Source organism: Hippichthys cyanospilos, chromosome 16 (assembly GCF_059441005.1).
Source record: "Hippichthys cyanospilos isolate Australia breed blue-spotted pipefish chromosome 16, RoL_Hcya_1.0, whole genome shotgun sequence".
NCBI classification, from domain to species: Eukaryota; Metazoa; Chordata; class Actinopteri; order Syngnathiformes; family Syngnathidae; genus Hippichthys; species Hippichthys cyanospilos.
Genome location: NC_142384.1, coordinates 14,766,317 through 14,791,633, shown reverse-complemented (window position 1 = coordinate 14,791,633; position 25,317 = coordinate 14,766,317). Strand labels below are relative to the sequence as shown.

The window sequence follows — 25,317 nt, the reverse complement described above, 5'->3', positions numbered from 1 at the left end:
TTGGACTGCAGCACTGAAGGTTGATTTGAATAAACATAGATACAGCCGTCTAAGGGATTTGCATTAATGCAGCTGCAGCCATCGGTGGATTTGAACAAACACAGCCATGTGCAGTAATGACTGTATGCTTAAGCAGACACCTTGCACACCCATTTGCTGCTAATTATTCACATTTACTTTCTCCCCAGAGTTATAGACACTGCATGTCGCTGTGCTGTGGTCGTTGCAATAATGGGCATGTGACTGCTTAAATATTCCAGTCAAAGCACAAATAGCATCTACACATCCCTGTGGCTGCTTAAGATAACGTTCACACAAATAAGATGGGAATTCCCAATCTGTATCTGTCCTACTGAAAATTTCCTCATAAAATGCACTTAGGAATCATTTGTTATTTCTTCAAAAATACAACAACTGTAAAATACTTTCCCAAAAATAGTCTGTTTCCATCGGTGGAAATCAACTCTAATTCTATAAATTGTCATGCATTGTCGTGTTGAATGTTTTGGTTGGAGCTTATAAGGACAATGTGTAAGCACCTGAACAAGCTGACCATCTGTTGCACAACAACATTGCTTCACCTTAACCCATTGAAGCACATATAATATTTTGGAGCTGTTGACCTGTCAATAGTTTTCCGCATGAGTAAGTCCATTTGGCAACAGGAAATTTTATGTGAAGTGATTGTATCCATTATTCTATGATTCAGTTGCTGCTCTTATTCTGTGCCCTGTGAATAAGAGGACAGTGCCCCCCTTGTGAGGCAAAATACCCATAATAGATCAAGAAAATCTCTGAAAATATGTACCGGTACTGAAATATTATTCATCTGATCACTCCATGTAAATTTGTGGACTCATGTAATTGAACAGAAAGATAAGCCCACAAGAAGTAAAGACTTAATAGGTAATATGGAGGTTTGTTGTACATTCTTTCATGCAATACCATTAAATTGTTTTGCCTGTCACTACAGGTTGTTGTCATAGACATCTTTTTAATTAATAACAATTTTCAGGCAGAATTAGACCTGATACTGCAACTTATTCATCCGCAAATGCGGCCAACATTACATCGCGTGCTGGTGAAATGTTCCTCCGGTTCATCTTTTTCAACTGTACAAATATGGTCTTGCTCTACCTCCCCATAAAAATGTGTGACTAAACCCTGTGCGGTATGACCAACTGTAAATGTTGGTAGCATCAGTGCGATAGTTGGTGTTTAGAGGAAACTTTTCAAGTGTCCCCTATTGATGACGTGTATCAAACAGCTTGTTCAAGATGTTTATAGATTGTTCTTTTCTTTTTAATCGTGGAGTTGTATTTCCTCTGCATGCTGCATGGGTGTGAAATAATTCTCTCTTTCTCTCTCCCTCCCTCTCTCCTCCTCTCGCTCTCTCATACACTCTCACTCTCTTACCCACCATGGTTTTTGGTATTGTGCACTACCCTGCGTTTGCACTCCTGGCCCTGCTCCACCTTCTTTCTCCCTCCCCATCTTTCTCCATGTTTCCTCTCTCTTTCTGTCTTTCTCTCTCTCTCTTTCTCAGTGTGGTGTATCAGGATGGGTTTTACGGCGCTGCAGACCTATACGTAAGTAAAGCCACCGCCCACCAGCACATGTCTTGTTCCTCTCCTCACAGCTTTCTCCTGCTTTTCCCCTCTGGGTGCGATTCAGCATGTCCGTCCTGTCATTCACAACACAGAGCTGCCAGCTCATCTGGAAGACAGGGCTGCGGTGAACTTGTGCTAAGCACAGGGCAGTCACACTCCAAACTCTTTATCAAAAATTTATAAATTGTACTTCGTTGCGGGGCCAAATCATGGATTTGACTCTGGTTCGGATCAAACTTATTTGAACTGCATTGTGAATATATTAAAGAATTTGCGTGTATGAATACAACAACTACAAGCTGCTCTGTGGGTGGATGAAGTGGCTTTGCAGGCGTATGAACAAAGTGTGTGTGTGTGTGTATCCAGGTTGACAACAGTTGTTTCTGTTTTCTCTATAGACTAGTGTTTCAGGACTCAGTCCTTAGTCCCAGATTGCCTCAGGTAGGGTCAACTGAACACCAAACCCACAGTGTGCATTGCTTTCCTGTACTCCTTACTCTGACCTTACAGTTATCTTCTGATCTGGTCTGGAATACATTGTTCTTTAGTAGATGTTCTATTGCTTTATTTATTTATTTTTTTAACTAACTAACTGAAATGTGCACTTTTTGATTGTGGGGTCCTTACTAAAATACTAAATTGATTTTATTTCCAATTTCAGTAGAGAGCCTGATCTCATCTGGTTGACTAGTTTTTGAGGAATTGACTATCACCGTTCTTTTTTTCTGAATGCAAAATCTAAAGAGAAATAATGGAACCAAGTTGGTTTGAATACAAACTTCAGTGCCCTTCCTTTTGAAATTGAAGGTTCCATTCACAGCAAGGTGTGGTCGCCTGCGGTGAGATGCTCTGATAGACCTCAAGTTAAAATGGAGAACATGGTCTCTTCCTGATGGTTATTCAAGCATGTGCTCTGCATGCAGACAAGCTGCGTTTCTGCTAACAGCTTCCACTTCTGACACTCACATAAGGCCTTGCTTTCTCATAAATAACCCAATCTTCACCCCACATCTGGACACATAGTCTCAGCATTGAGTGTGTTGTGTATTGCAGACAGGTTCTTTGTCATCTTTGCTGCTCTGTACTCTGCTCAGGTTACATATGCGTCATCTAAGTTGGAATCGTAATTTTGGTCACACACAGTCATTGTTTGATGATTTTCATTGTCAGCATAGGCTTGTGCAAGTGGTTTTGTCTGTGAGTGTGTGTGTGATCCTTTTTTCCAAGTCTACCCTTCTCTTTTCTTCGTCCTGTCCACTGAAGCCACGTGAAAATGATAAATGCTTGTGGAAAGATTGAAAGATTTATGTGTTATTGTTCATACTCTGCATACAACCTGCTCATTATTTGCATAATGTGCTTTTTTTGACAACAGTGTCAAACTTTAATGTGATTGCCAGTGTTTTCCTCATTTGTCGTCTCTGCAGTGGAAATGTAACCCAAAGACATTTTAGGACGGTTTCCCTTTCATCCTACAAGAAATTTGTTCATCATAATTATAATACGGTAAACCCCAGCCCACAATCACTCAGAATAGGTGAAAATTGCCATCTTATGCCTTCCATGTCCTCTAAAAAGTAAGATTTTTTACAGCACTTTAAAGTACATTTCAAAGGATTTCTTAGGGCGTGTTCTAAATAAGAAACCAAGTGTGCTTGTTTCAAGTTGCTTGACATTATCAGTTGAGGTTTACTGTAAAACTGGCACGTTGCAATCATTAACACTATACTTAAACATTGATAATTCAAACTATATAATTTGGTTTATACTTTATATTGTGAAACGAGCGCAGATGTTACAGTAAATATGAATTTTCAAACAACTGTTTAAAACACATGCAGTAGCAACACATGTGACAAGGCTAACTGTTTTTTTTCCCTCTCCAATCTGTGGAAACAACAAATATTATGCCCAAGAGGGTCGTCCTCTTCTTTCTTCTAATTGCACGCTTTGTTTTATAACATCCAGGTACTACATTGAAGGCACACTCTAAATTCGGATTTGCTCATGCACTGTACGTATGAACCCATAACAAACCAACCTGCCATAGAGCAGGGCTGTGAACACTGAACCATACAATAGCTGGGGTTCAATGTAGCGTGTTATGGGAATCTGTGAAAACTGGAAAAATTCATTCATTTTGGCTGCAGAGGACGCTAACAGTTGAAACTTTGTTGCGACATAGTGGATAGGTGGAAAACTTTTCCATTCTTTTCTGATGTACAACTTCATTTGCTCAGCAGGTCCGGGTCTTAAGTTGTGGCGCACATTTTAATTGGAAGACAAAAAATGACTTTTAATGTGCCAAAACAATACTCTCATTTATACAGTAGTACGAAGCCACACTGTTGTAACACCTGCTGTTGTAACTCATCGTTGTCTCGCTGAAATAAGTGGGGGGGGGGGGCATTCTTTGGATTGCAGCACAGTACATTTCAGCATTAATGGTGCCTTCACAGATGTGCAAGTGAATCATGTCATGGACATTAACACAACCGCACACCATCACAAATGCTGGTAAAGTTCAACTTTGCCCTTGAATGTTACTTTTGCTGAACTGCATCTTTCCATGGTAGAATTTTAAATGGCATTTTCCTGAGCCCATGTGGCAATCATTGTGTTCTTTTTTCATCTACACTTTACTCAACATCTCAACCGTATTGCAAGTAGGATTTGTATTTTGTGGTGGTTTTATAGTCTAAATTGAAAATTGAGAAATATTGGCCATTGTCGCAAGCAACAAATCCCGCGATGGCTTATGACATTTGCACAGTACTGGACCTCTAATAAAATATCCCCTCGTACATATTTTAGACACTGTAGGCCAGTAGTCCTTCTTCTGGGAGTCCTTTTCGTCAGTTGTGTTGTATGTGTGTCTCCAGGGAGGCTATCCTGCTGCAGCCGCTGCCGCCGCCGCTGCTTATCGCTACACTCAGCCCGCGGCTGTAACCGGAGCAACAGCAGCAGCTGCCGCATACAGTGACAGGTGAGGATAAACCCCAGCAAACACAAAGCTCACTGTACTGCAGAGGCTGCTTGAGATGCAGCCCTGTCAGACAATCGTTGGATGTTGTTTAGGACCAGCCCTGAGGCTAAGAATCCTAAAGAACCTGGGAATGTGGAACGTGCTCTTGCTCCTATACTTACAGCAATTTGAAATAAAACTGAAGATGAATTTGACACCAGTAGAAGCGCGATATTGTTCTGGTGAAATGTTCTTGTCCACGTTCTCCTACGATTGCCTAACTTACAACTGATTAAAATCTTTAACTTTGTCAAATCTGTGGCCGCGGCATAATTATTAATTTCTGCGCGCATTGCGGTCGAAGCTTTTAAAACCAAAACATTGTATTTCTCTGCATTGTGTGTTTTTAGTTACGGCCGGGTTTACACGACAGATCCATACCACGCTTTAGCCCCTGCAGCTGCTGCCTACGGAGTGGGAGCCATGGTGAGATGCACGTATTCAACCTAATTGTTGTGCGGCTACTTGAATAAATCTATATGCATGCAAAACATGCATACTCTCTTAAGATATAATTACGATAAAAAACAAAACAAAACAGAGTAACGTGTTGTTTTAGCCACAAAAGTCATTGGTGGGATGATATGAGACCATGACAATATGTGGCTCATAATAACAATATCACAATGAACATATTCCTCTGCCATTCTAAAATATGTTCTTCTTCGCTGGCTACTGCTCCTGTCTACTTTACCCCCTTGTTCAGGATTAGCACCCCCGCAAACAGCAAAGGAGAGATTATGTACTGACAGTAATACCGCTCTATTAAGTTATCAACTCTAAACAGTTGGTTTAAAGTCTATGAGGTTGAATATTTCGGGACACATGTATTCTGATTAAGGATGGATGATTAGTGTTTGTTTTTTCAGATACCAGCACAGTCACTTATTTATTTATCGCTACTTTATAACCCGTTGTTACTCCAGACGATGAGACAATTAACAATCTCAAAATAGCAGTACCTATTGTAATAAAGTTGCTCACAGTTTATCATCCTCACTAGTTTTTTTCCACAATGATGCTTCAAACAATGAATGACTCAGAAAATACATTTAGCAGTGCGCACACACAATTTTAAGTTTAGATAGGACCTCAAATATTCTAGCGCTACTTGTGTCATTTTTCATTTTCAAGGACCAAACTAAAAACATTTCAACGAGCCATTGGCATTTGGCAGTGTCATAGCGTTTGCTATCCATCCGTTTTCTTAACCAATTTAGTGATTCGTACCTAGGCATAGCTTTTATTGACGGGATAATATATAATTATAGCCCTAACGTCATTGTTGTCTTTTGTCTGTTTCAGGCCAGTTTATACAGGGCGGGATACAGTAGGTTTGCTCCATACTAAAGCCACAAATTACACCCAAGGATTTTTTTTTTTCCTCTCCCTCCAGAAGCCTTTTTTAAGCTCATTGTTTGGCAGACGCACCCTTCCATCTCTCTTCTGGTGGACTAGAATGACCCCCCCCCCCCCCCCCCTCCTCCCTCCCATCCTTTTTTTTCCCCCCTATTGGCAAGGGAGATGGTTGCCACATCATCCATTCGCGTTTCTGTCTGTCTGACACGGATCTAATGAAAAAGCTCTCGGCACAATTTATGATGGCTAACTTTTTACAAACACTATTGGATCCGTTGGAAAGCGACTGCTCCTGCTTGATCCTCCGCTCTACACTACACCGTTTTCTCAAAAATCCTCAGCAAACCATCCCTAAAGCGCACCCACTTTCGCACTGTCCTTCGGTGTTTGAGCTGCCACAAGAACAGCATCGCTTGTAAAACAGACACTAAAACACTACATTGAAGTAACGAGACGTCGCTCTGCCTTGGCGCCGTGATTGGTCAAGCGCAACGAGCTCGGGCGTGTCTGACTGACAGCAATCCCCATGGTCCGAGAAACGGCAGAACCATGAAGAACGTGGCTTAAACGGCTCCATTTTTGGTGGAATCCCCAAAACGTCTCCATCCCCATTGGTACAATATGTTTAAAAAATGTTTTTTTTTATCTGTGTTACCTCATAATTTTGTTTATCTCATTTGATTATTTTTTTTTTTGCTGCCATACTCACTCACCACGCCTTTTCTGGTTCCGCATCATTTCACGAGGACAACGAGCCACGTGAAATCATTTGGGTGACGGACGATCAAAAAGAGGAGGGAGAAAAATATCCTTATGGACAGACTATGTAGCTCCAGGAGTAATGAAGTGATTGATGGATGAAGAGAAACAGACCTCCACCTCCACCGCCGCCTTCTGAGATTTAATAGACAAGGCCAGGGGAAAAGCAACATCCACATTTTGGCCTATAAAGTAAGTCCCTCCTCATTCTGTTTGCCTCATGAAAGAAGCAATCGCATATTTTTTTTTTCCATCCCCCATGAATTTTTCACTCATTTTTGAAGGAGTCCTGGCCAAGTTTGTTTCACGTAATCCACCTCCATATATTCGCACTATATTATTATTTGCCTTTATTTGGTTCCAAAGATTTTTGTTGTTGTTTAAGGAAGCACGTTTTAGACTTGATATTTTTCTCTCTTTTGTTGTGGTTGTTTTGCCTGTACTTGACTATTATGTTTTGGATTTTTTTTTTTTTTTTTCATCTCTGGGTTAAACATGTACTTTTCAAGGTTGTAACAGTCCAGTGTTGTCCACAAGACACATTTCAAGGTTTTGCAGCACTTTTTGGGAACCTGCAATCAATACCAGTTCACAGGAGATTTATTCACGTGATGCTAATTGACTTTTTTTCAGCCCCAAATCTGTTTTGCTGCAAATGAATGCTAGCCGTTGGAGTCATGAGGGACATTTGGGAGACGATAAGGTGTTTCGATTTGCCAGAGCTCAAGGCAAAAGGGCAGGGCTTATTTCCATTTTGGAACAATAGAACATTTGGAGTAATATTGAGGAGAAGATTATTAATCCTACATCTGACGGGACACTTTTTTTTTTTTTTTTTTCTCGGAGATGCTCATAGAGCAGAACCCTGTGAGGATGTTTTGTATGATTGTTACACTGTGTGATGTCGTGAGTATTTTTGTGCATTCTTTTTTTTCTTATGATTTCTCCTTACAAGTATTGCCACAAGTGTTGCTATGCATGCTTTCCTGGGAGAGGACAGTCAGATTTTTTTTTTTTTCTTTGTGCATGCATTCAAATCTTAGTGCTGGAGGATGACAAGATGGAGGCGCACGAACGAGATGTTTCTTTTTTAATAGCATGGAGGGAACTACTTTGTAATGTTGCCCCGATAGAAGGTGAAGGAGGAAAGTCAGAAAAAAAGACAAGTATCCGAGCCCAAAGCTGATTTCCGCGCGCTTGAATAATCTAATGCCTCTGAGGTCGTCACGGTGATCAGCAGTCATATCAGATACTGTATGTTGGAAGTTTAATTTGGGATGTCTACCGCCCCTGCAATCCCCCCCTTGTGGGTTTCTTTTTGTAATAAGTGATAACAGTGCTGAGGCAGGCCCCACTGTGGGCCATTTCAAAAAATCTGCCTGTCAGTTAAAAACGAAAAATGTTGAGTGCACAAAGTGTTCCGTGCTTTTTCATGGGAGGGGATCTTATTTGATGAGCTGAGGGGTAAAAAAAAAAGAAAAAGAAAAAAAAAAATCAGAATCCAACTTTACACACCGCCGCTCCTCAACTCTCGACTCCCGAGTCCTTGCACTGTGCTCACATCAAAACTGGATGTTGAAACATTGCGACCAGGGATGAAGGAAATGTGTGTGTGTGTGTGTGTGTGTGTGTGTGTGAATTGCATGTGGCCTCTTTTTTTGTATCACATGCTGTTTCAAGTTGCATTTGACAAAAGTGACTTTTCATTTCATGATGTATTTTCTCACAATGACTTATTTTGCCATCCTTGTATCTGCCTTCTGTTTATTCACCTTATTATTGAATGTATATAATAAACGGTTTGGTTTTTATACCGCTTTGTGGATATGAGTGATTTGATTCCTGTTTTTTTATTTCCCCCCGGTAAGAATGCGTTGATCTATTTTACAGCGTGGTGATAAACACATTTCCCGATCATGTTGCTCGTTCGCGCTATTTGTTTCTTGTATTTAAATCGCTTGAATGGCGTTATCCAGCTGGGAGAGAGTCAATTCGACAGAGGAGAAAGGAATGCTGTTTTTCATTTACTGCTGCATGAGATAAGAGGAATGTCAGTCTTCTGATTACACACGTGAATCGCGTTCTTTGCAGCGCATTAGCTCATGTGACCCGGATGATAGATGCAGGCAACCATTGTGCGCCATTAATGCCGCTTCTTGACTTTTTGCTCTGCGCCAAATCTACTGTGCCGATCAGCTCTTTCTCCATCTCATCCTTTCTAAATCCTGCTAAGGGAGAGTGGGGGGGGGGATCTGGAAATCATCTTTAATTGTAAATGTGCCGCTAATGGCTATAAATGAGTCGGATGTGGCGCCAAGGCTTGTATGCCTGCTAATTGCACTGATGCACTAGGGGACAATTGCCAGTTTGATGAGAATTCTTGCTGACTGATTGGAAGGGACGACTGAATGTGTCTGATAGGAGCGGATTTGGGAACTGATGAATTGACCTTTGCACATAGCGATGTCACTATAGCGGGGAGAAAGTGAGTCGAGATCTTCCTTTCATCCGTTTTCGACGAGTCATTCTCCAGTTTTTGCTCAACGGTGAGCTGGATCTCATCCCAGCTGTCTTGGAATCAGTTTAAATATTGTTCTGGTTACCAGTTGATCACAGTTAAGTTGAAATGTAGCTTCCCCTTGTCGCATGTAGGCATGGGACCATATCAGAATCTGACTGTATGATAACATTGAACAAAAATATCACAGTATTGAAAATACAGCTCTTTTTCACAGGGTAGCCATTTTTCAAGATTATATAGATTTATTTTTAACAAAATATATATTTCAACATTTATTACAGTAGCAAACATTTGCCATGCACAATAACTTAAAAAATAATTATTTTAAATTAACTCCTGTCGAGTGATAGTTTATTTCAAATCAATCATTCAACTACTGTATGTATTAATGAATAGCAAAATGTCAATTCTGTCAATTGATGTCGACAAGGGGCGATATCACAATGTAGCATAAACATGTTAGCTACGTTAGCCGTGGTAGTTAGCTGCAGTAGCTAATTGACAGTGGTACTGAAGACGACGAACCAGAAAGTGGTTTGTGATTGGCTGCGGCAGCCAAAGAGTATGAGTTATATCGAGAGATGGCTCCCCCTGCAGGCTGAACTTTAACGAAAAATAATTTAACTGTTGTATTAGATTTCTAAAACTCTGACTATATTAGGTTCGTGACGAACAGTTACAATTATCAGTCATTCTCATGAAAAGAACCAGAATGAAATAGTGAGGTCACTGTGTCAAATAATTTTATTAAAAACGCAGGGTGGAATATTTAAGAGTTGCCGTTTACTGGTCTTACGCGAATGCAGCACGATCACTACGGAGTCGTAGAGAGACCATCCTTGGAAGTACGTGTTAAGCGAGAGATTGGATGACCGACAAACATTTTTCGCCATTGGTTTTAGTGCTTAATAGCGCGGAATCTACAAAATCTGACCAAAGATGTTAACACTGGATAGTCACCCCGCGGACATAAAGAAAATCAAAACAACAAGTAAGCGATGTAAGAGGATTTAACATAAGGCATCAACACAACAGCATGCGGCCATCCATGATAGGGGAAAGCGACAGGCTAAGGTAAATTCTTGTTTTATAGTCATAATCTACGATCACCGCCACACTTGTTTCCGGTAAGTTTGTTTTTTTTTTTTATTAGCGGATTTAAGTAGTCTCACACTATACACAAAAGAAAAGGTAAGTGGTGAATGTAGAAAACCTATGCAAAATAAGTCTTGAAATTTGATCGTGTATAACGTGTCCTTATCTAAATTGAAATTTTGTACACCACTGTCGTTCTTGTGCTCTGTTTGTTCAATTTGGGAATGAGGTTTACCGTCTTTAATTTGTATTTTGCAATGGTATACCCTCAGGGCCAGCAAGGCCTTCTCTGCTGGCCTAACATAACCTGATGTCATTATCATAATTATAAGTCAATTTCATGTTCAATATATTTTTGTATATATTAACCACTCCGGGAAATAGCCTGTGTTGTAACGATTACGTTGATGCAATACCCATAATGTGTACGAGTGTGCTTCTGTATATGATTTCTCCAGCTGTGATGTCATAAATGATGGTACTATGAGAGGTATTTATTCAAGTCGGACTAAATAAGACTTGGTACCGCCACTACTATTTTGAGTGCGTCATCGATCGTAGATCTTTTTGAGGAATTATGATCAATTGTATTTGCGTAAAACGGGCGAATTATGAGTCAATCCCATGCAGCAAATTTGTGATTATAGTGTATATCTAGAATATGCTTGAAACGTAGTGTTTGACATCCATAGTTTATTTCATTCTGCAGCATTGTCTCGCAGCGAGACGTCTTCAAAGAGTCAGCAGTAACACAGCAGGTTGTTCACAGTGAGTCATTTCCACTGCATACTTGTTGTTGTGATCATATAACTTTTGTCTCACCATCTTTTCTCCAATTTTATTTTGTATCTTCTATACTCTGACTGAAGAAGGCTGACGTGCCAAACAAACTATCCACTTGCACTACCTCAGAGATCATTTTCACCTTATAAGTGCAAAAATATTTTTCATTACAAATGCAGTATATTTTTGTTTATCTAATGACAGGTTTGACAGAAATGCACAATGACCACCACGACATCCAGTCAGACAAGATCATTATTTAATTCCCACCATAACAGTACCGACAAACTTTTCCAAAAATAAAAGTTCAGTTTTTCTCCTGCAGTTCTGACATTTGTTGACGTATTCAAGCAATTCAAGCAATTTCAACTTTAAACTTAAAACTCCCTCATCAAAAATCCAACATGTTCAACATTAAAACGCCCACAAACAATCTATACAAGACAGAACAAAAAAAAAAAAAAAATTCCACCTTCAAATGTCACACAAAAAGTTATCTTTGGGAGGCCCGTTAAATTTTTCAAATGTAAACTGGGAAAGATACAATATGTACAGTGTATTTTATGGTTGCCCCTCCCAATCGTAAACATGTTTTTAATCACAGCCTCCGGACATTTGTGACTCATCAACGCTGAGTTCTTTGGGTGTGCTAACACTGCCCTCTAGTGGTTTGACTGCTGCATAACTATTCCGGTTCGTACACAACGTGGCATGGTTCGTGAAAATACAAAAGTAGCAATCCGGCTTTATATACAATACCAAACCTTTATTGACAACTGTCAAACATCTTTAACATTTATGCTGCCGGAACTAAACTTAGAAATGAATATGACGACATTAATCAAGGAATGAGGAGTGAGGAAAGTAATCTTGTCCTCCAGCTATTGCTTTGCTCATGTCTCTTGATTGACAGTTCACCTGCTCTATCACCTCAGGGTTGCTGTATAAATCATCTTGGTTAGAATGCAGAGCGCACTATGCATTCGTGATGCGGATTGCAGGCTTGCATATAGAAGCAACAGAAATATGAGAACCATCTTAAAATGACAGGATTATGCGCGTTATTATACATAGCGTTATACACAATATTATACATATTCTTATTTGGAGGTTTCTAATCTCAGAGGAGGACAGTGCTTTATGTGCAGCTGTATTTGTGTTGAATGCATTACACAGAACCAATGCACACTGCACAAATAAATTGTACAGTACAGGGCTGCAGGCAAGGTAGAGGTGAAATGAACCCCTTATTTACATCCAACTTGGGGTGATTTGAAAGGGTCATAACGTCGTCAAATATAAATATATATTTATTTTTAACCCCTCAAAATGTTCGGTGGCTTCAGCTGTATCCATACATATGTTATTTTTATGTACAAAAATTTTAAAAGTGTGATAATAGCAAAAGTAACTATGCTGTGTGTTAATAGATTTATTATTTATTAATATTTATTATGTCCCAATTATGTATTATGACTTATGAAGACTTTTGCATAATGAGGGTCCAGGATAAGCCTGTCATCGAAGTCATTAAAAGGCTTGCAAATGTCATGAGTTGGACGCTAGTGCCACCCGGTGGTTTTGGGGTGTCAACACTAAAATTTTGTGAGTTGCCGTGAAATGATTGATGCGAAAATCGGGGGAAATGCACGATTAAACATTGGGTAAAATAACATTCATTTCATGTATGTGCATGTACAAAAGATAAAAATTAAAATTGTCCATAATATTCATCATATGGTTCTCTGTAGTTGGTGTTCTGAGGGCGAGGAATGCTATAATCTTTATTAGGATCGATTTCCTGCAACACACACACACACACACAGAGGAAACATCATCGCAATTACGGTAACACTCTGGATAAACTGTGCTGACGTGAAGCATACAGTGTGACTTAACAAAGAAAAGGTCACAGTGTGCAATTAAATAGGAGATGGTTAACCCTGACAGTTTATTACTCACGGTCATAGAGAATCCGGACTCATAGGGCGATCGCAGCGTTGGATCTGAACGCCTGCCTGAAGCGAGAAATGTGACACATTAGCACATAGCTTAATACATTATTCATTCATACTGACAACTGAGAATAGAGACATGCTGGATTCTACTGTTCTACTTATTATACTGTGTTATGCTTTGTTTTTGTCATTAGAAGTGTAATTGCGATAAAATAAGAATTTTCTTTTTTTTTCAGGCACTTTGATGCGCTTGCTTATTTTGTTGTGTTTTAGAGTTAGCTGCAACCCGTATAAACGCCGTTGAACTCGATGACGATTTTGATGGCGTTTAAGAATCCAAGCGGAACTCGCCCCGTCTGTGTTCCGGGTCTTTCTCGTAACTTCCGTTCTCCGTTCCCGCCTTGGGGCTGTTCAATCCCGGGATGTCGGCGCTGGGGCTGGTCCAGCCAGCAAAGCTCAGAGGGACCTCTTTGGATTTGGCCTCCCCTCTGCACAGGAAGGCAACTTGCGACAAGCCGTGTCCCATCAGCAACACCCACCCGTTGGCCACCAGCGCCACCCCCAGCACCGGGTCGTCCCACTGCGGCCGACGGCCCAACTTTGCGTTCCCCCTGCTGAGCATCGCGATCCATGCCGCCCAGACGCCGGCGGAGAGCAAGAGCGTGAGAAAGAGGAGCACGGCCTGTTGCCGGCCCTGCTGGTGCGCGGCGCCCGCGTAGCTGTAGCTGTACGTCAAGCAGGAGCGGCACAGGAAGTGCGCGGCCAGGATCAAACTGATGGCCAGGAGGCACAAGACGTAGATCTGCAGCATGACCAACTCGTCTTGGCTGTACCGGCACGGCTTCTCATCCCGCACCAAAACCAGCAGGAGCCACTCGGTGGAGATGATCGCCTGCACGGCAAAAAGCCCCAGGGCCATGGCCGGCTCGCCCCAGCCTCGGGCGGCCGCGAAGCCCAGCAGGGCGAGGCAGCGGGCCAGCAGGCAGGAGAAGGCCAAGGCGAAGAAGACGGCGAACAGGAAGAGCCTGCTGGGGCACGTCTGAGGGCTGAGCTGGATGATGAAGGAGAAGGTGGTGGCGAAGATGCCGCCCGTGGCCACCAAGAACATGGACATGCAGGCCACTGTGCCTCCGATGTTGCTGCGCTGGTTGCGTAAGGAGATGCAGATCCACAGGGACCAGAGGAGGAGGCTGAGCAGGAGGAACATACTGAAGAGGAAGCCGGCCGAGGCCAGGGTCTCCAGGATGATTCCCCACATGGCTCTGCGGTCGCACAAGTACCTGTAGAGAGGATCGAGTCCTGGGCGGCAACCCGGAACGGCCTTGTGGGATGTGGAATTTGAGGACACCCCGTCACTTATGTTGCTCGTCGATTGAGATAAGCACGTGAAGGGGACGTGCAGGAGGACGAGGAGCGGGAGCACCAGCTCGTGATCTTCGGGTAATAATGACGGACACATTTTGGGAACGCACCACTGGAATATGATCCCTCCTTATGCGTCCTCGGATATTTTCCCACCTGAGACAAACATAGCATTTGTGTTAAAACAAGAAAAATAACACACTCAAACACTGCTTCAATTGAATTGTGCTGAAGGTTTATGTTCCTCCCGGTGAATTCGTCATCTTCGAAATCCTTTCATTTGTGTGGGCATGCTCTACCCTGTCCACTTGCTTAACGGATTTAATTTCGAAGTGGCGCGCCTCAGTCGAGCGTTAGAGACTCCACGCGGTCGAGAGTTGGCGGTGGGAGGAAAGGTGAAAGACGGAGGGAAGACACAAACGTGTCGGAACAAGGACGAGAGGTTTGCACCAGGACCACAAAACCAGATTCTGCCTGTTCCGTGCGAGGATGGAAAATGAGCAGTTTTCATATCAGCTAATGACTCAGTTACAAAATGAGGATTCAGACAAGCAGAGTGAGTCAATGAGCGTATTTGCAGTGCAATTTGAAGTGGCTGAGAAAAGATTTTTCCTCCTGATAGTGTAGTTTCACTTCCTCCAGGCTCATAAAACAGCCTTTGTTTCATTGGGGTATTTAAATGCCGTCTTTATTTGCATCGCCGGTGGGATTGATATGACCCTGGTCGTCCAGGCCACGGTTCTTTTTTTTTTTAAATCGTGCTTGGCTGAGTTGATTAGTGAATGGAAATCAGTGCTGGAGAGGATCCCAGCTGACTTTGGTCAAGTGGACCACAGGTTTAGTCCAACATGGTTCAAACCGTCCACTGGACAGTTGAGAGACGTGACTTCACCTAACATGCGTGTTTTTTGGAACATGGGAGGAAGTTGGGAGTATCTACAGATAGTGCATGCACTCGTAGTGAGATCATGCAAAGCCTACACAGGAAGGCCTGACTGAGCTGAGATCAAATCCTGAAACTTCTTGAATGAGACATAAATCTGCCAAAATAAAAACTATTATGTTAACTCATTCTCTGCCAATGACAGCTCTTTAACAGGGCTAGCAGTGAATGAGTTAAGGGATTTGGTAGCATGTCAATATTAGTTACGTGTGCAGTCCAAATAGATCAATAAAAAAAGATAACACACATTTGCACTCTTTCAGTGCCAAGCATTATCCAAAAAGTCAAATCCAAAAGTGCCAGCCGATTCTGAGATTTTTGACACATCTTTCAAGGCCGACAGAATATCGTATCGTGTGACTATGTAAACGTTGATGGTACCATATGAAAGACTGGATTCCAATCTTTACCTGAAAAAAGAAAGTAAGATTCTACCTTATTCCGTTCTTTGGTAATCACTGTTTGAAAACAGGTCATTTGAGTGCTCGATTTGGCATGTAATTAAGAGGCGCTAGCCACAAGTGTGATCTCATTTAAAAAAGTCCATGGCACTTGAAAGAGTTCATCTTGTACAACTTTTCTCACATTGAGAAGTTATTAAAATTAGTCCGATTAACTATGTCTTAATATCCACTTCTACAGTACTTTTCTACTCTGCAAATTTCAACCACTAATAAACATGCTAAATAAACTCCTCTATGATGTGCTAATCAAGGTGTAAAGATTTTCTTTACTGTCTTTCTATTTGGATTACATTATGCAGGATTAAAAAAAAGAAGTGACACTCACCGTAAATCCGGGTTTTCCCGAATCCTATACACTGTCAATTTTGTTGCGACACACCATGTGTTGTTACTTTGAAGCCTAGTCAGTATGCAGCCATGCGGGCGCATGTATCCATAGCACAGCCCGATCTGAGATAAACAGAAAAACACAAAGGTGCGGACGCTGTGGAGCCACCGGGAGCCGAGTTTTCACACCTGGGATCCACAGGTTGAGCAATATTAAGAGAAACCTGCATCCCTTCTCGCACTTTACTTTCTCCCCCCCCTCCTGCCTCCCTTTTCACACACCTGGAGAACACACAAACACACACACACACACACACACACACACACAAAGAGAGAGTTCACTCCTCCCAGGTTTTCCAAATTCCCCACAGGAATTTGAATCATGCTTCCCGATAAGTGTACACTCTACCTGGATTAACTGGAATTCCACAAACATGATCTGCTTTAAGAGCGAGGACGGGGGTCTGAAGCGGGCTGTGCGTCCGTCGCCACGGTTACCCTGTCATGACAGCAACAATAGCTGACAATGATGACATTAGCCTCAGGTTGTGGCGTGTCAATAAATGCAAAGGCTGTTTTCTTCAGCAAGCCCAAAACTCGTCGGGACAAGTCGAGATGTTGCCGGGTGTGTTCACTTCAGTCCCGATTTTAAAGTCTACCAAACTTGTCGGAGCAGCTTACGTCGTATACACGACACGTGTAACACAAAAAATTGCTTTTGGGCATGTTTTTAAATACTAATTTCAATATGAATTTACAGATGATGTTTTGAAAAATCCTTCATTGTGTCGCTGTCCTTGAAGAGTTCCAACGTTGAGTTATTTGATGCAGATGGCAGAGCTTTATTTTGAAAAGCAAACGCAACCATAGCAACCGGAATGTGGGAAAGTTTGGCGACGATTACTCATTTGGATAGAAGTCGCGATGTTGTTTTGGTGATTAATTACAGAGACCTTGAAAAGACATGACGCATACTGACTGAGGCTTTGGGGGCATTTATGGTTTATGTTTATTTATTTATACTACGGAGCCTGTGATTCAGTTGCAAAGTAAATACATATAGTTTGTCTCTTAATCAGGAGTCCGCCTAAAATCCTGTCGTTTCGACCAAAAAGGGACTATCGGTATGTTGCGTAACATGAACAAACAAAGGGGTTTAAAAAACACGATTTTACCAAACACTTTTCTGTTATCACTCAGATTCAGAATACGTTTTTTTCTTTATGATTATACCAATGAGTTTATGATGTGCGAGGTAGCCAACTCAGTTACTTTTGAAGGGTTATGTTGATTATTCCACCGTAAAGGTACCTTACATGATTTTAGGCTCAGTTTGTAGTCGCTAGGTGGCGTTTTAGAGACGCGTTCTGTTGAAGGACTAAGCTAATGTTGCTAACGCTAATTAGCGTCTTTTCTACTTGTTGGAGGCCTGAAATTTGAGCTCACTTGTTGCGCTTTGAGCTCACATCCTGGAAAAATATATCGCAGCTAAAAACAATGTGAAAATAAAGGTGTAATAAGGCAAATAACATGGAACTTAAGTTTTGTTTTATTTACCTTTTCACCGCATTCCCGGTGTGTTTTTCTGTCATGCAGAGCATTAGCAATTTCTCCTGCGATTTGGCTTGTCATTTTGGACGTCCTTGCCAAAGAAACAGGTTGTCAAATCCATGGTTAAGAGGGCCACAGTTATTTCTGTCGTACGATCATCAAATAATAAATTTGAAGTATGATTTTATAATCAGAGGCCAAAAAAATAGAATTGCTAACAAGAGAGGCTTGTTGTGTCCCCAAAAAAGGTTCATAAAAAGCATTTCACGGTCTGCATAAAATGATGTAGCAGGTCACAACGGTTTAACACTTGTGCCTTAGAAGTTGGATTATACTTCAATAATGATAAATGATGAAAGATGAACAAGTCTCCAAGAAGAAAAGGACACGGTCATTTCTTAAAAGAAAGCCATTTAATGCAACTATTAGGACACGTCGGCTCACAGTGCGCTTACTCGCTTTTGCGCCCGCGACACGTACACAATTGCAGTATCGAGCATCTCTAAGGAAGAAGGAGAGAGCTTTTCAAAGGGGCTGAAAGCGCATCGTAACCTTCACCAGTCCAGCGTCCTACATACTCTCCTTGCAGCCTGTGATGTTTACACTGACCTTGTGAATACAATGCAGCATTAGAAGACGGGAAATAAAAAAGGGTAGAAGAGGAAATAAGGTACAAAGTATTTACATTCAAACAACCGACTAGAAGCGAGTCAAACTAGTTTCGACCAGTTTTGATGGCGTCTTTGGCGTGGGTCGGGGTGGCGGCACTATGATAGATGGAGCGATGGGTAGGAAAGGGGGCGTGAAGTTTTCTCGTCGATCTTTCAAGTGTATTATATACTGTAAACAGTATGATATGTATAATATACAAAAATAAGAGCGCGATTAAGCGCTCCCTCCGCATAGTGGAGCGAGGCTGGAGGTAGATGACGAGAAGGGCGTTAAGGAGGGCGCCGGCCGCCTTATCCCGACGAGCCCGGCGGGGGCGCGGAGAGGAGAGGAGAGGAGAGGAGAGCGGCTTTAAATGATGCCGTATTTGGCCAAGTCGCTGAGCTCCATGTCGCCGAAGGCTTCCCATGGGCACACCACCGTGATGTCCGTGCCCAGACCCTCCATGCCGGGGATGTCGTCGCCAAAGCTGCGAATGAGGGACGCCGTCACGTTAGAGCTTTTTCCGAGAGAGGCCCCTATGTATATCTTTGCATGCTACGCTAATTCATAAATGGAAAGGGTTTTTTTTCTATATTTTTCGGTTTAGTGTGTTTATACTATACTCTTACAAAAAGTATTGTTGAACCTCTACTGCATTAGGTTTTACCCTTTCTGGCCCGGTTTGGGGGCCTTGCTCTTGAAGGTGCGAGTCTGCCTCTGCTTGAATTTAGGAGGGCCCTTCTTGGGGGTGGTGGGGCCGGTGGCTCCACCAGGGGCCAGGGCGCTTCCTGCCGGCGGGGCAGCGTTCATTGTTCTCTAAACGAGAAAACAAACACGTTTTCAAACACTTCAAAGATCGCAACAAGCTCTCGTGACTTCCCCTCTTTCTGACCGTGCCCCCGCTAATAATCCTGTTAGCCTCTCTGCGCTAATCTGGACAGATTAAGCATATGGGTTTAGACAACCGGATTAGCGCTAATCCCTCTTTGATCCACTGTGAACTAATTGCCCTTCCTTGACAACGAGGATACGGCGCGTCCACGAGGATAGGTCCACCTGCCCGCACTATCAACCGAGATCCCGCGCGAGAAAAAAGGAAACGGCAACTGGGTGGTGCTAAACCACGGCGATAATTGGAAACGGTCTCTCTAGTTGCTTTCGATCTATGGAGAGGCAATTAAAAACAAGATGGCCAGATTTGAACTTGTATCCCACCTAGGGCTGCGCAATTCATGGAATTTCAATCACGATATCGGCCGCCACGATTGGTATGATCCTCGGCGAGATTGACGTTTAAAAAGCCTGCTACTGTACTTGTCGAATCAAGCGCTTTGTCATCCTACCACTGGGGGGCAATGTTTCCCACTTGTTTGCATGGCAAAAACCTCTGCTTTTCTCACCCAAATATATTAATTACTAAAGAGTTTCTTTTCGGTTTGAAATGAGCGAAAATGACATTTTGACAGTTAATTGATTAAAAATGGCTTAAAAGTAAGTAGGCTTCATTTTCTTTTCATTGGTTTGCACTTAGCATTTAGTTAGCTGTTGCCCTGCGTGCCATTGGTTTTCATTATTATTTACTCTATTTATCTATTTAGTTTCAAGCCTTGAAGCCTTGTTTATATTCCGCTTGTTTAAAAAAAGGGCAATAAAAAGACAAGTTTGATGAATAATAGTGATTAATAATGTCAATACTGACCGAAATAATGGTGATTATTATTTTGGCCATAACCGCGCAGCCCTTATCCCAACATCGTGTAACATCTGACGCGCGCTAATGTTAATTAGCCTGTTTTGAACAGTAGCCATCTGTTCCCGCCACTGCTCGTGCTCAAGTCAATCCTGTGCACACCTGTCACGATCTATTCTTTATCTTACCAAATTACCGCTTTTCGTTTAGTCAAAATTCTTAATGGAAAAAGGTAGTAACGATGCGGGTTCCGCAGCAAGTCCAAAAAGCGTTGCGATAGCGTCTGTTTTTTATTTCTCACCTGCTGGAGATATCCCAAGAGGCCGCCACTGATCTCTCGTCCTCCTCTCGCTTCTGTCTTGTGACATTTGCTGTTCGCGCCCTGCTTTTATAGCTCCGTCTCTAATCCCTTCAGACACCTCTTTCCAGTCACGTGGTCACCAAAGGTCATCTCCATTCCTGCAGCGCTCGCTCGGGCCGTGCTGTGCGAACCAAAGTCACAGGTCAATCTGGAAGGATTTGATGGGGTTTATCCCTCTAAAACCTCAGGACGCCTGACAAGAGGAGGAAGAGAAGCTTCTAGTCGCGTTTCTGGTCCATGTGCTTGTCTGAGCTCCCATGTGCCTTATTGTTGTCCGCCGACGTGACCGCGGGTGTTTTTTTTTTGTTTTTTTTACCTTCTGCATGTAAAGAAAGGATTAATCGTTCACTTAGAAGACACAACAGCGACGCAAAGCTGACAACAACAATATTAGAGATCCAATGCAGAAGCTATATCAAAAATCTGCCTTGTGATATGCTCGTTTTTTTTCTTTTTCTCATTTATGTGTGATAGTGAGTACATCGATTCACATTTCGCAAATAATACGCGAATGCATCCAATTGTAGCTTATAGGCTCTTTTTCATCATCCTTTCGTGAAAAGAAAAATGGCTTAAAAATTAATAAGTGCAATTGAAATCACATGCAAGCGCACCGCACTATTGTAAATGTGTTTTTATAAATATTTATTTAAACGCTAAATACTTGTCAAAAGTTCACCTCCGGTGTAATTTCCATTTTTATAATCGGGTAGTAATATTATCGTAGAATTTTTTTTATTTTTTATTTTTTTTGTTCTAAACTATAATAAAGAAATAATAGTTGAAAACATATCTAATCTTGAAATATTTCACTCCACCTTTAGTGAATCTTTATTACATGTATAATAATATAATAATATAATTTACAAATAAAAATTGAAATACACCTGCATTTTTATGGTATAAATTTTGATTCCTTTTTGCACAATAATGCTTTTTTTTTTTAATATTTGGCATCAGTTACTCGTCAAAGATTCTTTACAGAAATAGCCATGCTTAGTTGTGAACGTCAGAGAGCTGCTTATTGAATACATATTTTGTAAACAACTTGATTATTTTCTAACTAATCATTTGCGGTGGTGTTGCTGACATTTTGACTTTCATTTAGCTAAATATATTATCAAAAAAAAACAATCATAAGTATATTATTGCTAATTCTCAGCCCGTCAGTATAAAAGGAAAAAATGTCTGTTATTTGGTGTGTCTGGTCTGTCTGTTTTACACATTTGCATCATTTGTACCTAGTCGTGACATTAGATAGTTACTGTAGGTAGTATAACAATTTTTTTTACACCAGGCCGTGCGTTTCAGAATGAGGACAGCAAAATGGCTAAGCCTCTTTCACTGCATGTAGGCTGCAGAGCGGAAAGGTCTGCCCTCTTTAACATAGTCCATAGCTCACATGCACTAAATGGATCTTCGATCTAAAGGTCAGGAGCCAGAATATATATATATATATATATATATATATATATAAAATGTCCGGCTCCTGAGCACACCTCTGCTTTACATGAATTATGTGAGGTCAGAAGCATGAAGTTGAGAAGTGTTGACGCCGATTGTAGGTCAATGGGTCAGTTTTTAAGCGCGGCAACACAAACAAGCTAATACTTTGAATTAGATTAACGTGGAGGCCCGGCGACACAAAAATAGACCTATGACGCTAAGCCTGACATTAAACAAAAGCTTGGAATAATGTAAAATGAGGACGTCCTTCCCTGGTTCCTTTTTTTTCCTGTAGTTTTTTTTTTTCATTTTTATTGATTTATTTCGTCTGAGTGAGGCAGCATGACGATGCAGTTTCTTCCCTGTCGAGAGATTATGGCGTTTATGTATTGTACAGCATACAAGCACTTTTTTTTTCATGTACACGTTAGACTGGAATTTGTCAAAGATTTGACGTGTTTTTTTACAGCACTTTTATTATGAGGGCCATTTATGCTTCTTGAGGGCTTGAATGTTCACCAAGACTCTAAAGTGATGTCAAGTTTATTTGAACTGTTGCCCCACCTTTTCAAGGGATATTATCTTAAAGTCAGCTGTGGTTAAAGAATTGGAAACATTTGATTTGAGCTGTCTATTAAATGGTTCAAAAACACACACCAAACATCTACACTACGTCGCACTGCTGCAGAAATAGCCAGAAAACCAAATATGGTATTTAAACGGTTTTATCTTCATATTTTATATAAAACGATGCATGCGCTGAAGTATGTTGCACATCGCATTTCCTGCATGCTCTTTTCCCAGCAAGGACACGATGTTTATTCAGGAAACCGAATAGCAAACATTTTATCATCTGTGGGATGCGCCGACTTTTCTTCTGCCATCATAAAAAAAAAAAACCGGATGCAACTATGCGTGCCTGTCGATGGCATGCGAACGCATTTTGCATGCACAATGTGGTTCGAGCGGGCGCAAACGCAAGTGAACGGCCGCAGAACTCTCATTTTATGCACCGGATATTTTGAAAGGACTGACCTTCTTAGACGAGAAAATACGGGGTATCGCCACTAAACATTTGACCGCAAGCGCATATAATCTCAGATCATTTACAGAATGATAGAGCGAAAAGCAGGCGTCGCATATTTATTTTTTCACGATATCAAACTTATGATTATGTACTCATCCGCTGCCACTAATGATGTTTGAAATGCTGCGGGGTTACGTCATCGCTTGGCAAAACAAACCAGGCGGTGGTCTCTATGTACTGATTGTTTCTTTTTGATTTATTCGATTTTATTCTCACCCATAATCTCTTTCTATTCTATTCCGGTATTTTTTTTTTTTGGAGTAAAAGTGAATCCATTGCCTCTTTGTTTAAAAAAAAAAAAAACATCGTTACAAGGGTACACAGGAAAAAATAATTGCATCACAGTTTTTATGGGAAAAAAATTGCAATTAGATCGTTTGTATAATCTTTCAGCCCTATGAGTATATCACAGCTAGTATCACTTCGACCTTTCACATTATCGCCATGCCGTCTGTTCCTTTTTGTAATACATGCTTTTCCCTTTCCGCACATTGATATATTATTCATAAACAGACCAGTGTTGTCTTTGCTTTTGCATATAAACTGGATATTAAAGTTGCAGCCAAATCCTCGCCCGGGGACTTCACATAAAACATTTTAATACGTGTTGGGTTCATACACAGACCTCTGCTCACCTGTCGGGCTTTAAATTCAATCGTATTAAATTATTTAAATGCGACTAATGAGTTTTCCCGCTGAAAGAAACAAATATGCGTATGTTATCTGCTTTGAAGTGCACACGAATAATAGAACTAAATTTAAACTTGAATCATTGTTTACATCATCAGCTATCAAAAATATCAATTGTCGTCATTGTAGAAAAGAAATAGAAAAAAATAGGATTACAACAAAACATTTTATTGCATCTTATTTATTTTATTAGAATATATTTTTAAAAGATATGTATAATTGCCCGGTCTACTCGCAGACTCTTTTCGTATGAAATTAGCTGCACGTACCCCCATTTTCCTCCATATTTGGACTTTCCATGCCAGTCAAGTGCATTAAATTTATAGGGATAGGGAGGGGCCGCTCTCATCGCACTACGGTTGCGCACCTCCGTCCATCTTTGCCAAATCTCGATCTGGCCAATCCCCATCGCGTCTGCACCGATCACCTTATTACTTCTGTTTCTAATATAATTCTGTTTTGGATGCAAAGTACAAAAAAATGGATAGAATTGAAGAAAGAAGATTTGATTTCAGGCCATCTGCGCCACTGCCGAAGTTGCTTTTGTTTTCACCACACCTGTGTTTAATCACATAATAAGCTTTCTTTGGCATTGTTACTTGGCGATTAGGTTTACATTGGAAAGTGCTTCCAGGGATGTTGCGCTCTTGACTTTGTGTGTCAGGGTTATGTAAGAGTTTAAGAAGCGCGGCTGACAAACTAATTGAATGCCGGGATTGCCCTGAATCTCATGGCGAAGACTTAGGCCGTTTGTCGTCATGGGTCGCGCGCCGTTTTCCACCACTGTTAAGCCCTCTGTTCGTCTTTTGTTGATTTCACGCTATATTTTTATCCTCTCCGCCATGAGGCAATCTTAAGAAAACTTTATTTATCCAAGCGGGGCAACTAAGGACTTGTGGAAATGATCACAAGCAAAATCGGTCCAGTTTTTTGCATTAAATCCATGAAAAACGAGAGAGCTTTCCACCGCACTATGAATTTAAGATCCAAGTGAAAAAATAAATAAACGAGGAAATTTCTCCAGGTTTCCCGGCTAGTACTTTGCTGAGCGGAATTATAAGAGAGGGTGTGCATATTTTTTCCTGAAATCATGTCATGTGATATTCATGAATGCATACATTACTGTTTCAGATCCAAGTGAGGCAATGAAATATAACACTGACATGTACTAAAAATGGTTCTGTACAGTACATCCTCAAAAGACTCCTTCGCTTTTTAATTGGTGCTTGCCGCATCTACTTTAAAATAGATGCTTCCTTTTTCCTCTGAGAAAAACATTTAGATTGCGCCGTTGCTATAGGATGCTGCAAATGTGGTCACGTTTCTAGCAAATACCGAAATTGGGTTTGCTTGCATGAGCGCCGTAAATAAGGCGTCGTCATGTAAATCGCCAGAAAACTTTAAAAAGTAGATCTTTTTCAAATCAATTATCCTTGCCGCTGCGATTAAAAAAATCTTGACCCGAAATAAACTTCACACCCGAGCCTGCAGCTGTCATAAGACAAGCCCAGACCGCTAAAAAGTGAAATGTGTTCTGCGTGGGAACCGTTAATCTGGGTTTTGGCTCCCATTAGAGTTAAGCAAGAAGGGCGCCTATTAGATTGGAGTGGCGAGCGTTTTCATCTCCGAGGGGGA

The 25,317-nt window shown here is 41.3% G+C and overlaps 4 protein-coding genes across 9 annotated transcripts in view; 2 read left to right on the top strand and 2 right to left on the bottom strand.

Moving 5' to 3' along the window:
- The window catches only part of LOC148410810 (RNA binding protein fox-1 homolog 2-like), a 35,237-nt gene extending 26,673 nt beyond the window's left edge, over nucleotides 1-8,564 (top strand). For all 4 annotated transcript variants that reach the window (XM_088436131.1, XM_088436130.1, XM_088436128.1 and 1 more), the window contains 4 exons: nucleotides 1,547-1,589; nucleotides 4,493-4,596; nucleotides 4,986-5,061; nucleotides 5,941-8,564. In XM_088436131.1, coding sequence (XP_088292257.1) covers nucleotides 1,547-1,589; nucleotides 4,493-4,596; nucleotides 4,986-5,061; nucleotides 5,941-5,985 — 268 coding nt within the window. In that variant the 3' untranslated portion in view covers nucleotides 5,986-8,564. The remainder of the gene's footprint in view (nucleotides 1-1,546; nucleotides 1,590-4,492; nucleotides 4,597-4,985; nucleotides 5,062-5,940) is intronic.
- The window catches only part of LOC148410809 (retinoic acid-induced protein 3), a 34,616-nt gene extending 18,162 nt beyond the window's left edge, over nucleotides 1-16,454 (bottom strand). For 2 of the 3 annotated variants that reach the window (XM_088436133.1, XM_088436135.1), the window contains exons 1-3: nucleotides 16,205-16,454; nucleotides 13,458-14,628; nucleotides 13,115-13,166 (exon numbers count right to left, since the gene is read on the bottom strand). In XM_088436133.1, coding sequence (XP_088292259.1) covers nucleotides 13,115-13,166; nucleotides 13,458-14,569 — 1,164 coding nt within the window. In that variant the 5' untranslated portion in view covers nucleotides 14,570-14,628; nucleotides 16,205-16,454. Of the gene's footprint in view, nucleotides 1-11,057; nucleotides 12,954-13,114; nucleotides 13,167-13,457; nucleotides 14,629-16,204 lie in introns of those variants that run through there. The other variant, XM_088436134.1, reaches the window with a different exon arrangement.
- Nucleotides 10,124-25,317, top strand: part of mgp (matrix Gla protein) — a 31,777-nt gene continuing 16,583 nt past the window's right edge. Inside the window, exon 1 of the mRNA XM_088436138.1 lies at nucleotides 10,124-10,348. The gene's annotated coding sequence lies outside the window, so the exon portion shown is untranslated. The remainder of the gene's footprint in view (nucleotides 10,349-25,317) is intronic.
- Nucleotides 18,152-20,568, bottom strand: pde6hb (phosphodiesterase 6H, cGMP-specific, cone, gamma, paralog b). Its single transcript, XM_088437489.1, has 3 exons — nucleotides 20,400-20,568; nucleotides 19,076-19,224; nucleotides 18,152-18,895 (listed from the first exon to the last, which is right to left on the bottom strand). The coding sequence occupies exons 2-3, from the start codon at nucleotides 19,216-19,218 to the stop codon at nucleotides 18,778-18,780; spliced, it is 261 nt and encodes an 86-aa protein (XP_088293615.1). The 5' UTR covers nucleotides 19,219-19,224; nucleotides 20,400-20,568; the 3' UTR covers nucleotides 18,152-18,777.

What these genes read in the sequence shown, in the direction of transcription:
- pde6hb (XM_088437489.1), bottom strand. Translation starts at nt 19,218, where the DNA reads ATGAACGCTGCCCCGCCGGCAGGAAGCGCCCTGGCCCCTGGTGGAGCC. An exon ending in CCCAAACCGGGCCAGAAAGG is followed by an intron (nt 18,896 to 19,075) that starts GTAAAACCTAAT and finishes CCTCATTCGCAG; the next exon opens with CTTTGGCGACGACATCCCCG.